The 13,277-nt window shown below is 39.5% G+C and overlaps 1 protein-coding gene across 7 annotated transcripts in view; it reads left to right on the top strand.

Annotated features, from left to right (window-relative positions):
- CLASP1 (cytoplasmic linker associated protein 1) overlaps positions 1-13,277 on the top strand; it is a 168,521-nt gene that overhangs the window by 73,258 nt on the left and 81,986 nt on the right. For all 7 annotated transcript variants that reach the window (XM_054070775.1, XM_054070776.1, XM_054070777.1 and 4 more), the window contains exons 8-18: positions 1,139-1,291; positions 2,203-2,276; positions 2,936-3,028; positions 4,369-4,514; positions 5,269-5,404; positions 6,126-6,196; positions 7,163-7,222; positions 7,910-7,987; positions 9,786-9,953; positions 10,731-10,780; positions 11,951-12,121. In XM_054070775.1, coding sequence (XP_053926750.1) covers positions 1,139-1,291; positions 2,203-2,276; positions 2,936-3,028; positions 4,369-4,514; positions 5,269-5,404; positions 6,126-6,196; positions 7,163-7,222; positions 7,910-7,987; positions 9,786-9,953; positions 10,731-10,780; positions 11,951-12,121 — 1,200 coding nt within the window. The remainder of the gene's footprint in view (positions 1-1,138; positions 1,292-2,202; positions 2,277-2,935; positions 3,029-4,368; positions 4,515-5,268; positions 5,405-6,125; positions 6,197-7,162; positions 7,223-7,909; positions 7,988-9,785; positions 9,954-10,730; positions 10,781-11,950; positions 12,122-13,277) is intronic.

Genomic DNA, 13,277 nt, shown 5'->3' on the forward strand with positions numbered 1-13,277 from the left:
GTATTGAATTTCACTCATTAGTGTCTAACTGGGAGCCTCTGTTTGTTACTAGTTATTCCCAGGTGCTTTCCTGAATAGGGATGGATTAAAGGACATGCTCGAGTTTTTGCCAAGTGACATTTCTCAAATGCAATATTTCTGAAATGATGGAGAGCGGGTGTGTGCCTTGCACTTTTGGAGAGGGACGGATGTGAGGCAGGTCTCAAATCTTGAATGAAGTGTTAGTGCGGAGAAGCTGAGTGATGGAGACCGAGGTGGCTTTCTGGCCTCAATAAATAACGTGCGCCATCTATATCAGCTGTCCAAACATTTTGTCACCTTTCAACCGAAGGCCGGTTTCTAAAGTGGATTAGCTAATCTGTGTAAAACTGCAATATAAGCACTCCTTTGGCATTGAAGTGACCTTCACTGAGAATCAAAGTGACTGTAATACGTTTTAAGTTAATTTATGTTCATGTTTGGAGGTAGAGGCTGCAGTTCTCTTTGGATGCACATAAAAGGTTCAGTAAGTTCTACACCTTAAATTTATGGGTTTTATGGATTTGAAATAACCTTTTGTATTTCTTTGTAGAGTATCTCTGGTGATTATTTCAAAAGTTTGAGGAGAATTGTAAATCTGGATGGGTCTGATTAGCGGTCTGTGCTTTATCAACAGTGGGATATTTCCTGGGTTCCCCTGTTTATTCTCATTCTGGTGCAGGCACTCGGCAGGGTGTGACAGGGCAGCTTGTGCTGCGTGATCCTCCACCCCACTTGGATCTTGGATCTGCTCATGGTCTTGGTTTCACTACAGCCTGTAGGAAAGTAGCTGGCAGAGGCATAGGCATCAGAAACACAGACTGCAGACACCCCAAGCATCACCTGTGGCTTGCATCTTTCTGAAGTAGATTAGAAGTTTATTCTTTTTATCTGAATGCATTCATTGAAAGGGTTTATAACATGGTGGCTGCAATAGCAAAGTATTGGGCTTGGTGGCCTGGTGACCATTTGTGCGCAACTGAATTTCTAGCATGAAGGTGTTGCTGAGAGTTGGCAGAACAGACCTGAACATGCAGCACGTTTGCCATTACGTGGGTGTGTTCCCTGGGACATCCATTTGCTTCATTGGACTTACAGATGAGTGTGCTTTTTTTGGCAGATAAAATTTTTGATGATGAAGACTCCGTGGATGGGAACAGACCTTCCTCAGCCAGCTCCTCTACATCTTCAAAGGCCCCTGCAAACTCACGCAGAGTTGGGATGGGGACTACCCGCAGACTTGGGTCTGCAGCTCTGGGCTCCAAGTCTTCAAGTAAGCCAATAGCAGATGTGATTTGGACTTTATGTGAAATATTTATAGCGTTCGTGTTTGAGCTTATTGCAGGGACTTCCGTGCTGGCTCTCAGGATCCAATAACAAATTTTCCCTTGTGAAATCATTAAGTGAATGCTGCCTGTGTGCCACAACTGAACTTTCGTAGAATGAATCTCCATGCAGTCCCCACATCCCTATAATATGTTTTTTGAATTTGTGAAAGGTTGGACCTGTGTTATGTACTGAGGGCTTTGCGTAAATCATGTCAATATTGCAGTGTGTAGATTTTTGCCTTTATAGCTGCCACTCTACTTGAACTGAGGCAGACTGCTTACAGCTGCAGGCTAAACTTCAGCCTATGCAATCTAAAATTGATACACTGGCCTTTTTCTAAGACCTTTGGGCATTGCTGATAATGAAGGTGCAGAGAGAAAAGTGAGCAGTAATTCTGTGTGACCTATAGAAAAAGAGAATGTTCCCGATATCATTCAGTCTGTATCTGATTAGTATTCCAGAGACTATTTATCTTATTTGTCTGTTTGTGCACCTGTCAGATCTGTACTTTCATCTATTATAGAAAGGATTAAATCCTTTAAAATAAAATCTCCCATATAATTAAAGCAAATATTCCCTTTCATCTGTCGGACTTATGTCCCCTAACTGTTGAGTGACTACTGTAATGACTTCCCTAATGTGCCCTCTGTGCCTAAGAGTTGAAGGGTGCTGTGAATGTCTGGTCTGTGCCTGGCATTGGATTTCCCTGTCTCTGCTTTCAATACATCTGCAGCACTCGGAGGCAGCATGGATAGTGAGCTTTCTCCTGATTAGGTGCTTTGATAGCTGGTCGTTTCTTAATTGATTCTCTTGTTGCTAAGAGGATTGAAAAGATTTTTTTCATTTGTATGTCAGCAGCCAAAGAGGGAGCAGGTGCTGTGGATGAAGAAGACTTCATTAAGGCATTTGAAGATGTCCCAACAGTTCAGGTAAGTTGAAACACATCTTCAAACAAAGAGTACTGAAAAACAGAAGATGAATGTAGTATCTAGTCCTAATTGCTGGAAGATCATGCTTCATAGTGATGTTGGCAAACCTTTAAGGGGAAGGCAGATTGGAAGTTGGAGGAAAAAAAGTTTTAAATGGTGGTATATTCCAGTAGTTTGAGTGAAACCCTAGGAAGTGGAGGGAATGGGGGTGGGAGGGTTGTGATAGAGGTATCACAGGTGCGGACGTGGAGCTGGGATTGGATGTACATGCTGCATAGTAGAGTCTGGCCAAACAAAAACTTGAGATGTGTCATGTATCCTGTCTTCTTCACTAGAGCTCTGTTTCTGGGACAGCTGAACAGCACATGTATCCAGTCACGACCTTCTGTAGGTCTTCACTAATACAGCCACTAGCTGCAGGGGGAAATCTGCTTAGAATTGTGAAAATATAGTAAAATAATAAAAGATGGTCTTTTAATCATCTTGTGGTCATTTAGCAATTTTTGACTGCAGGAAATAGGTGTCAATTCTTTGCCTTGTGCAAAGCATGTGACATTCGAACATTGAGGGGTAAAAGATGGAAGAATGTAGTTGGGAAGCAGTCTGATTTTCTAGAGTAAATCTTGCATTATGGTGCAACTCCATATTTTAATTTGCAGATTTATTCCAGCCGGGATCTTGAGGAATCCATGAACAAAATCAAAGAGATACTATCAGATGATAAGCATGACTGGGAACAGAGAGTTTCTGCGGTAAGTAGTGAACTTTAGACATGAACTCTATTGAAGTAAGAATTGCTGCACTGACCTTAATCCTATGAAAAGGGTATGGGGAGAAGCTCAGAATAAGAGTAGAATGTAGTTTAAGTGGTGAATATCTGTTATGGTCCCCCAAGCCTGGGGGAAATGTTTCCTTAGGAGACTGAATTTAGACCACGGCTGTGTAGGAAAATGCTATTTGAGACACAAGAATCCACTGAGACAGTATCAGATCAAACTGAAAGTCATGCAGCAAATCTAGATGTAAAGCTAGAAATCTGCTAGTGGATGCTGAAATCAGAATGTCGGTGTTCAGAATATCATAAAACTTCCTGATGAGGCAGAAATTTGCTATGCTTATGAGGAACTTGTTTATACTGTTATGAAAGGAGAGGTGTAAAACAATTCAGAAAGAATTTACACACTTAGGTGAATAAATAAATATAACTGTGGGAAATGTGGAAGTGGAAAATCAGATGTTACGTGCATGCCAAGCCTGAATATTTTTTACTGAAGTGAACTGTGTTTCCATGATATAAATAGATGCATGATCCTGTCTGTGCTGTAGGCTTTCATCAGTGGTGTAGCAACTTTGACATGTCTGTCAAATTCTGTATTACAGATCTGAGTGGCAAACTGTGCTGATTCAGCTTACTTCAGTGTTTTTTCGCTATACTGAGTCACAGCTTAAATTGAGGCACTGTACAGTGCATCAGTGTACATGAGGGCACATGAAGAGGTCCAAAAGAACGTCTATAGGATAGAACAGTGATCTCTGAAATATTAATAGAAAACTTCCCCTTATGATGGGGTCAGGATTCCACTTCTAGTAGAGCCAGATAATTATTTTGGTGAAGTCAATGGATATATTTTAGATATACATCAGTATTACTCGGATCTAAGTATGAATCATGCCCTTCAAGTCAAATCATCTTTTTAATACAATACTTAGCTGCGAGAGCACCTAAGCTTTAGAAGCTCTTGTAGATAGGTAGTTTCTGAGGGGAAGAGAGGAGAACCTTCAGGATACTTTTGGCTTAAAAAGTAATGTTTGGGTTATTAGCAATACGATTTAAGTAGCTGTATGCACCACATATATATATATATATACATCAGTTAGCTAGCGTGTTTATCATGCTTACTGTGCTAACCTGTAAGATGAATAAGAGACCTGAAATAATGAAATTGCTTGGACTTTAAGAACAAGAGTTCTTCAATGCAAGTTGAGGAACAGTTGTACAAAGACCCTGGAAACTAAGTAGCAGCCGTGAATGTAACTGTCATTGTGTTCATTGCCCATTAACAATCAATGCTTTCTTTTCTGGTGCTCACAGTTGAAAAAGATCCGCTCCTTACTTTTGGCTGGAGCTGCAGAATATGATAACTTCTTCCAACACTTAAGACTTTTGGATGGAGCGTTTAAATTATCCGCTAAAGACCTGCGGTCTCAAGTAGTGCGCGAGGCTTGTATAACATTGGGGTAAGTTTACTTTCTAAATGCACTTGAAATGTGAAAAAGGAATAGAGACTGGTTAAAACACATTTAGGATATAACTCATGCTGCTAGTACTACATAGTTGTAGGTAGATTGTGATTTTTGCTGCAGCTATTATACCCACGTCCATGTAAGCCACTAATTGTAGTTTTGCCAAACAGTGCTCTTGAATTTTAAGTGATGCTGATTTGAGATATACTGAATGAACAAGCAAGCAATGCAATCGTGCACTGAGTAAGGAAAGACTGAACAATAAAGCTGAAAATGCATGTTTTGTTTTAGTCTGCATCGAACTTGTTTTTATTTTCGATGGTTTGTTTTGTGAAACACTTCAAGGAAAAGGAGGCTGCTGTGTTTCTAACAGCTTTTTTAAAATTTGTGTGTATTGAAGCAAAATAGAATTTCAGAGAAGCTGTAATACAAACCAACAAGTTCAGAAGAATCTGTTCTTTCATCGTGATCCCATTTTTTTTTATAATAAATTTTTAGCTGTGCTAGTTACTTTATTTTATGCTGAACTTACTGTTTCTCAGAGTTCAGATGAATGTAGAACTGTAGTTTGAAATGAAAGCAAAGGAACCGTTTTTTTGAAACGTGATGTCCTGTTCTTTGGAGATGGAGAGGAGGTGACAGTTGCAAAGGCAGAGATGCCAGATGTGCTTGTGTCACATGTTCTGTAGAAGTCTGACTCGCTTAATCCTCACCATGCTTACCAGCCTGACTTCATTCTGTTTTTCAGACATTTGTCATCAGTTCTGGGAAACAAGTTTGACCATGTGGCAGAAGCCATCATGCCAACAATTTTTAATCTTATTCCGAATAGTGCCAAAGTCATGGCCACTTCTGGTGTTGTAGCAGTTAGATTAATCATTCGAGTAAGTATGCATCAAAAGACAACAATGTGATTTCCAGATACTGTGGTATTTCTGAGAAAATGTGAATGTTATTGCAATGAAAATTAGAAGATAATCTTTTTTTGGGGATTGTGCTGGGCTCGGCTGTCTCAGATGTCGTGCAGCCTTGTTTAAATGTTAATAGTTAAGCCCTGCCAAAACAGTAGGAAAAATGTTTCTTTGCAGAGTAATATGTTTACATGCCTCTAAGAACTAAGCAAGCTTTTTCCTTTGCATAGGTTTTAAACCTGCCTTGCAGGACAAACTTATTGTCTTAATTATGCTCCAGAATTCCTTGTAGACAGTACAGGTTTCCTAAAACCATTAGATCACAGAGGTGACTTCGGGCTAGTGGTTCACTGGGGAAGCTGTAGTTAATCTCGTGTATCTCAAGTTGTTAGCACTGACAGTTTAGATCCTCTTGCAGTGACTTCAGCTCCTTAAGTGACTGGAGCCTGTAATAGAAGAAAACAAAATACCTATTTAAATATATTTTAACAGATATATAGTATAAAATATTTTTAATAATAAAAAATCCATCTGTATCTGTTGGTGTTCTTTTATTTAGCAGTTCTGTTTTTAAGAATTGAACAAAAATAACTATGTACATAGTAGGCTGAGGTGACTGAAGGATGTGGCCTTTCATTCCATGGAACTGAGGTGTAAAAATTTCTTCCTGGTTTTGTCGTTTGTTTTCTTCTAGCATACGCACATCCCTCGACTAATACCCATCATAACCAGTAATTGTACCTCCAAATCTGTTGCAGTTAGAAGGTGAGTGTTTGGTTTGAATTTATTCTCTTTTTAACCAGTAAATATGTTCACATGTACTTTGTGATAATAGTCATGTATTTGTTTTTACTCATGAAAAGGGTTATGTACACAGTTAAAGAACGCATCTCATTCTCTGCTATGAGTTGGGATCAAATTCAAAGTCAGCTCTCCTGTATAAGCTACAGCACTGCAGAGACGAATAGGCACTTTCTGGAAGAGAAATGTTTTTTAAACTAATCTTTTTGTTTACATGTCACTGTGATAATGTCATATTATTTTGGCTTCTTTACAGACACATTCCTATTCCCACTTCTAGCTGTTCTAGTGATGCTCTTTTTTTTGAGCCAGTCAGCAGAAGTAGCGTTCTTTGATAGTGTCACCTGGAGGTTGGACTGGATGTCCTAATGGTCCTCTATTTGTACTTCAGTCCACAACCTCACTGGGAGACTCTTGCCTGGTGCATGTAGATTAGCTAGTGCTCTTCTGGTTAAAGAAAAAGAAGGGCTTTGTGGCTGCTGAATTTGGTGACAAACCTTGAACAAATAACAGAATGCTTGTGTCTTGGCTTCTTGACATACAGAAGAAAGACTAAAGTTGAAAAGTCTCTTTCCATGTGGAGCTAAATGAAATTTCCTTGTGAAGCCTGAGCTAACGGGTACAACGTAGCATTAGCATGGCTCTTCTGAGTCTGTATCCTGTTTAATGAAAAAGGAGGCTTTCTGGATTGTTTTGTGTCAAGCCCTCTCCTCAGACTTTGCTGTAAAGAGATGCCTCTGGTTACTACTTCAGGCTGTTTATTGATGGCATTTATAGAGATGTTGATGTTTTTTATGGTGGTCATTACTGAATTCTAATGTCCCCAAAAGCTTCATAACAAAAGATGGCTGTTCTAGAGGCAAGTACGGCAAAAGTGGTGTGCCTCTGTTAACGTGGAGAACTCAGCATTGTTTCTCTTTCTTCTCTCAGGCGCTGCTTTGAATTTTTAGACTTGCTGTTGCAGGAGTGGCAAACACACTCCCTAGAAAGGTAAGCTCTGAAAACAGGTGGAGTAATTCTCTTCTGCTTGTATGTGTGTGTAGGATAATTCTGGAGAAAGGATAATCTAGAGCTACCCGATATAATCTCACCTCTTACCAGAGATATTTTTGCCACAAAAAAAGCACGTACGCATGTGCACACACAACATTCATTCCTGTGGTTCTAGCAGTCAGAGTTCAGTCAATCTGTCTCCATGCAGCCCTGAAAAACGTGACTTAAGTGAATCCCTGAACTCAATAGATTTTGTTGGCTGCTTGTTCCACTGTACCCCTCCAACCCTCTTTGCACCAGAAGTTGAGATGATGAAGTGAAGGCTACTAAACATCTGTCAGGAGTTTCTGAGGCTTCTACAGCACTTCAAACTAATGAGCAGCGAAAATAATGGTGGGAGCTTTTTTCCTTAGCCCTAAAGTACCCAGGCAGTTTCCATAGCTAACTAAAGACTGACCTATGAAGAACAGTGCTTGCCTTTTCCTAGTTAGCAATATGGGTGAAATAAAACTAACTTGTAAGAGTAGCTAAATAAAGGCTCTAAAGGATCTTAAATGGAAATGGTAGTATGTGATGAACTCTTTATTCCTGGAGACCAAAGGACAATCAAATTAGTCATTTGTTTTTAAGTGTGATGCATCTGTCTGGACTGCTGGATAATGTTTCTTTCCCTTCTTATTTCAGACATATATCAGTGTTAGCTGAAACAATAAAGAAGGGAATTCACGATGCAGACTCTGAAGCCAGGATAGAGGCAAGAAAGTAAGTGAAAGTTGTTGGTGGTCTTTTCATTCTCCCCTGTTTTGCCCCAATTGTGTACTGAGTCAATGATATTGCGTGTCAGTGACTGAAGTCCAGACAAGTTACGTTCTCCTGGCAGTGAATGCCAGCTTTCCCTTGAAGGGGAGCGTGTACTTCAGTGGGAGGTGATTGTATAGGCATGAGTTACAGATGTATTGCACCTTCTAATGGTGCTTGTTTCACTTTGTTCTTATAATATTTTACTGCCTTATTGTCTGTCTGAGCAGGTAAAATGCTTACCTGACTTGTTCAAGAGTCTAGAGTTGAGAACTAGTAACATCATCTTTCTTTGGGTTCCTTGTAGTTAACTGAAATTTCTTCTGTTTAGTATAAAAATAATACTACTATTTCTAGTATTTTTTCCCCTTTTATTTTGGCCTGTATGCAGAACTGGGTTAGTTGCCACTCTTGAAACAAAAATCCTTATGTTAGTACACTGCTAAATGGTATCCTAAATTAAGGAAATATTTTATGACATTGAAGTAATATCTTTGTGTGTATCTGTAGGAAACTTTAATATTTGCAACTATTTTTTTTTCTGTTGAAGATCTCTTGCATTTCCATTAATATATTTGTACTTACAGTAGTATGCTGAGTTACCAGAGTCATGCTCCTCTGAACAGAACAGTAGTGGAACATTTTTCTTCAGAAAGAGAGTGCTGTAAAACGTGGAATCAATGAACAATAAATTTTGTTAATCTAAATGTTATAAGCAGAGATGTTTCACAGTAGGCCTATTTAAATCCTTTTGAAAGGGAACTTGTCCATCACTGAAAAGTACAGTAGGCACTGAGACTTCACAGCAGGTGACTGGTTAAGTTGAATAGACAGCAAGGAGAATGGCATGAGACTTCGGAGGGCATGCTTAATTCTCTCTTACCACGTTTCTTAATTAACAGCATGGCTAATTGTAAGACAGAAATTTGTTTCCTCCTGGTGATGTGAGAATGCACGTGACTTCTCTGAGCCTCTGAAAACTGGCTGTCACACACAAACAATTCTTGATTCATTTGAGCTAAGGACCTTACTCTTAAACTGCCCACTAATTGCCCCCTGAAAAGAGTTCAGAGCCTTCATCTCCTTTGTGACAAAAGTGAATAGTGTTTAGCCATTAGCCACTAGATTTGGATCAGAGAGGAATTCTTCTCTCATCTTAAAATGCTCTTTTTTCAGTGTGGCAGTGTTTGGAAACCTATACGAGCATCTCCTTTGTTTCCCTCACTATTTCTTCCCCAAAAGACAGTCAACAGCCTCAACTCAGTACAGAAGATTTGTATCGGCAGCATTGTAGAAGACCTGTTTGTTAAACTCACAGAAGAAAACAACACCAGCTGGTGCTTTCCTGAACCAGGCCCATGTGTGTTTAAGCTTTTGGCATTTTTTTCAAGTAGCTTTTGAGCGCCTAGTCGCAAACCAGTATCAGCCTGTGGCTTTGCAGTCTCCCATGTACAGTAGACAGCTGGAGGGATGAGGAATTCTTCTGTAATAAAGCTTTTTTGACTACTTGTGTTTTTACAGCACACCAAATGATGTGTTCCTGTCTTCTTGCTTTAATTTCATTTGTCTTGTGTGGCTGCCTGACCTCTACAACGGTTTGAAGAAAGTGAGGTCTTGAGCCTGTCATAGGGGTAGTAGGTGGCTGAAATGGCTCCTCAGCCCAGTCCACTAATGCCAGTAGTGAAAAGGGCTCTGACTGTACTCTCTGCTGCCTCCTAAAATGTAACAAGGAAATGTTCACAGCATTGTGCCTTGCTTCCAGGTGTTATTGGGGTTTCCACAGTCACTTCAGCAGAGAGGCAGAGCATTTGTACCACACTTTGGAGTCTTCCTACCAGAAAGCCCTGCAGTCACATTTGAAGAACTCTGACAGCATCGTGTCCTTGCCACAGTCAGATCGCTCCTCCTCCAGCTCCCAGGAGAGTCTCAAGTAAGTCCTTTGATGTCACTACCTCTTGTTTTTTAAAAAATTGCGGATAGCTCCATTGAATTGGAGAAAGCCATTAGATTGCTTTGTCTCATCTGGTCATTGCTTGGCCTCAACGCTTGGCTTCTTCAATTTAGTGTTTTGTTTTTTTTTTTTTATTTCAGTTAGCATTGCATTAAAATATAGAGCTAGCAAAACCCATTACTGGCTTAAAAAAAAAATCATTATCTTGACTCCATAAATAATTTTCTAGGAATCTTTTTGTGTTCAGCGGATATTCTTAGTCATTCCTTCCATTTGTGCTTAAAAGTGCTTGAATTGAAATTCTGTTTAGTATTAATCCTAGAGGAGTTAGTCTGCCTCTTTCAATATAACAGAAAAAAATAACCAACCTAAATTTGAGTTGTAACTATAAAATCAATATGTAACTTTTCTGTTGATTGTATTTATTTTAGCTTCTCTTAGAGGTAGTCAGCTTATGCTCCAAATGTCTGCAGGTTAAGTGTTAGACCTATATAAAAAATACCTGTAACTATCTACATCTACAAAGAGTGTTCTTAAAAATCTCTTCTTGATCAAGTAACGTACATACCAGTTTTTCTTAGTGCTTTTGTAAAGAATTTTGTGGTGGTGCTGTATTTATTCTTAAACAGTAGCTTTGTTAGTCCATCCCTGTATGTAAATAACTTCGTATTGATTCAGTTGTGTACTGAGGGAACAGTAGAACTGACTATGAAATACCAGTTTTTTGTTTTAATAAGTATTTATATTAACTTCTAGCCGTCCATTGTCTGCCAAAAGAAGTCCTACTGGAAGTACTACATCTAGAGGTGAGAAAAGGAGCTGCTAAATGTGCTCAGGTGTTGCTGAGGAAGTGTGATGAATTAGAATGAGACTTTCAGACACTAGTATGCAAACAACAACTTTAATCGCTATTTGCTGCTCCTTAAAATGGCAACTTACTATGTAACACTTCTAATTAGTTTCGGGTTGTACACCACATCCTGTGCACCAACTGCTGAAATAATGGTGCATTTTGAAAGTTAGTAAATCTGTTATTCCTTGCACCTGAAGGGAAGGCTAAAGAGCTTTGAAAATTCTAGTCAGGGTATTTTTAGCTGTGCAATAGTTGGTATAAACTACTGCTTACACTAAGATATGCAGCTACACAGTCTAACGGTGCATTAAGCTTTACAATTTTCTGTCACTTATTCTCTGTGGTTTCAGCACTTACTGGAAGCATCATCTGCACATGAGTCCTACAGTCTTAGATTAGCAATGAGATGGAATTTATTTTTACTGTCAGATGTAATATTCAGGTGCAGCTTTCCTGTCCTGAGTAAATGCATACAGTAACCTAAATAATAAATTGTAATACAGAATATAATAGGCAAAACTTCATTGTTAGAAGATAAGCTGCCTTCTACACCTGACTAAGATAGGGTTCTGGCTGGTGTGTGTATACAGTACACCCTGCTGAGACATTTCATTCAAGGAGCTGTTGTGTAACCTACTTGATTGTGCACACAAATACATGTTTACTTGCAGCTAAGTAGAAGAGCTTTGTGCTTAAGAGGATAAGCATCAGCATCAAGTGATGGGAAGAGCAGTCCTCATGAGAAGACTAGGTGTTGAGAAGGGAGTTAGAACCTCGACTGAAGGATCTGCAGGTCTAGCCAGCAACTCACAAGCTGGTGATGGGTTCTGTGGTTGAACTTTCCCATCATTTCTTTATTACTGGCCTGGCAGCCTTTTGATCTCAGCATTTAAGTCGGTGTCTGATAAAGTTCTTAGAGGTAGCATCAGGTCAGCGTTGAAATATCTTTGCAGGCAGTGTTGGGGAAACCCACATTGCTCTGATAAAGCATTATTAGTTGAGGTATTTCAGTGCCAGCAGGGAGTGTTAAAAATAGTACATTGAACTGTTAGTCAGGCTCTTTGAAGCACACAGCTCAAAAAATTAATCTTCTTTATTCTGGATCTCCCACTCCCATCTGCAGCATCTACAGTAAGTACAAAATCTGTGTCAACACCAGGATCTCTGCAGCGATCCCGCAGTGACGTCGATGTGAATGCAGCAGCTAGTGCCAAGTCAAAAGTGACGTCTTCTGGAGCATCTACCCCCTTCAGTTCTGCTGCAGCCTTGCCCCCAGGCTCATACGCATCACTAGGTAAATCTGCTTGTTCTACTCTTGCAGTTAGCTTTCTTTACTGCTAGAAAGTTCCTCGTAGTTTTATTTGAATATTAAACTAACTAGAAGAACGTATCTCTGAGATAGTTACCAGCTCTCCAGGATCAGTGTGTGATCTCTTGCCCTTTGGGATTAAGGGAAAAATTGCAACAGAACTGACTTGAAGCGACTTCTTAGTTTTTGAATTGTATACTAGTCTGCGTCTCACTCTTCTTTCCGGGGAAGGGCAGATCTTATTACGATTCTGGGACATTGTTGAGGAAATTACTGCTCTCTTCCTTCTGACATGTCCTCCTATCTCTTTTCCTTCTCTTCCTTCCTTCCTTTCCTGAAACTGGTTTTCCATTAATCGTATTATGCTTTGAATAGTACATCTTAGTTTTATCCTTCTCTTTTACAAAAGAGAAAGATGTAGAAAAAATCAGCCTTCTTGTTGCACCATGCGGGAATATATGTATCTGTTCCTTACTCTGATCCCTTTTCAATTATAGTCACGTATCGCATTATTCTCTCAAGGCATCTTATATCACTTTCGGGTGCTTCAGGATTTCTTACAGCAAAGTTTGCATTTGATCTTTTTCTCCTGGAGCTGCCATAGGAGGCGGCATGGAGGAGGAAATGTGAGGCGGTGATTGACACTGCATTTGCAGAGCTTCGTCTTAGTTATGAGCAGAGGTGATCATCTGAGCTAATTTCTCATTCTGCTGGTTTCACGCTCGTCTAATTCCGAACTTTTTCATTGATTCACCCTTGCAAGAGGGAGGAAAATCAGAACTTGGTAATCTTCATTTAAGCTCCGTAGATTGTCTTCACTGAGTCAGTTGAAAAGTTGCTTCTCCTTAGCATAGAGCATTTGTCTTTAGTCAGACAAAATATACTTGGTGAATTACATCCATCTCATTTCTGTTGGTCCTTTTGTAGACAGGTTTCTTCCATTTCTGAAATATTTTACTGTGGGTTGTGTGTTGGTTGTGTTTGGTTCAGAAGCTGAATTCTTATTCTGATTTAAATTTTTCATACTTAGTTCAAGATTCAGATACATTGGAGTGAAAGCATCACACAGAATATAAAGTTGATCGCATAATAGTGTGCCTTCCAGCTTACAGATGCATCCATTTTTTCAGTTGCACTGCAC

This window comes from Cuculus canorus, chromosome 6 (genome assembly GCF_017976375.1).
Source record: "Cuculus canorus isolate bCucCan1 chromosome 6, bCucCan1.pri, whole genome shotgun sequence".
Lineage (NCBI taxonomy): Eukaryota > Metazoa > Chordata > Aves > Cuculiformes > Cuculidae > Cuculus > Cuculus canorus.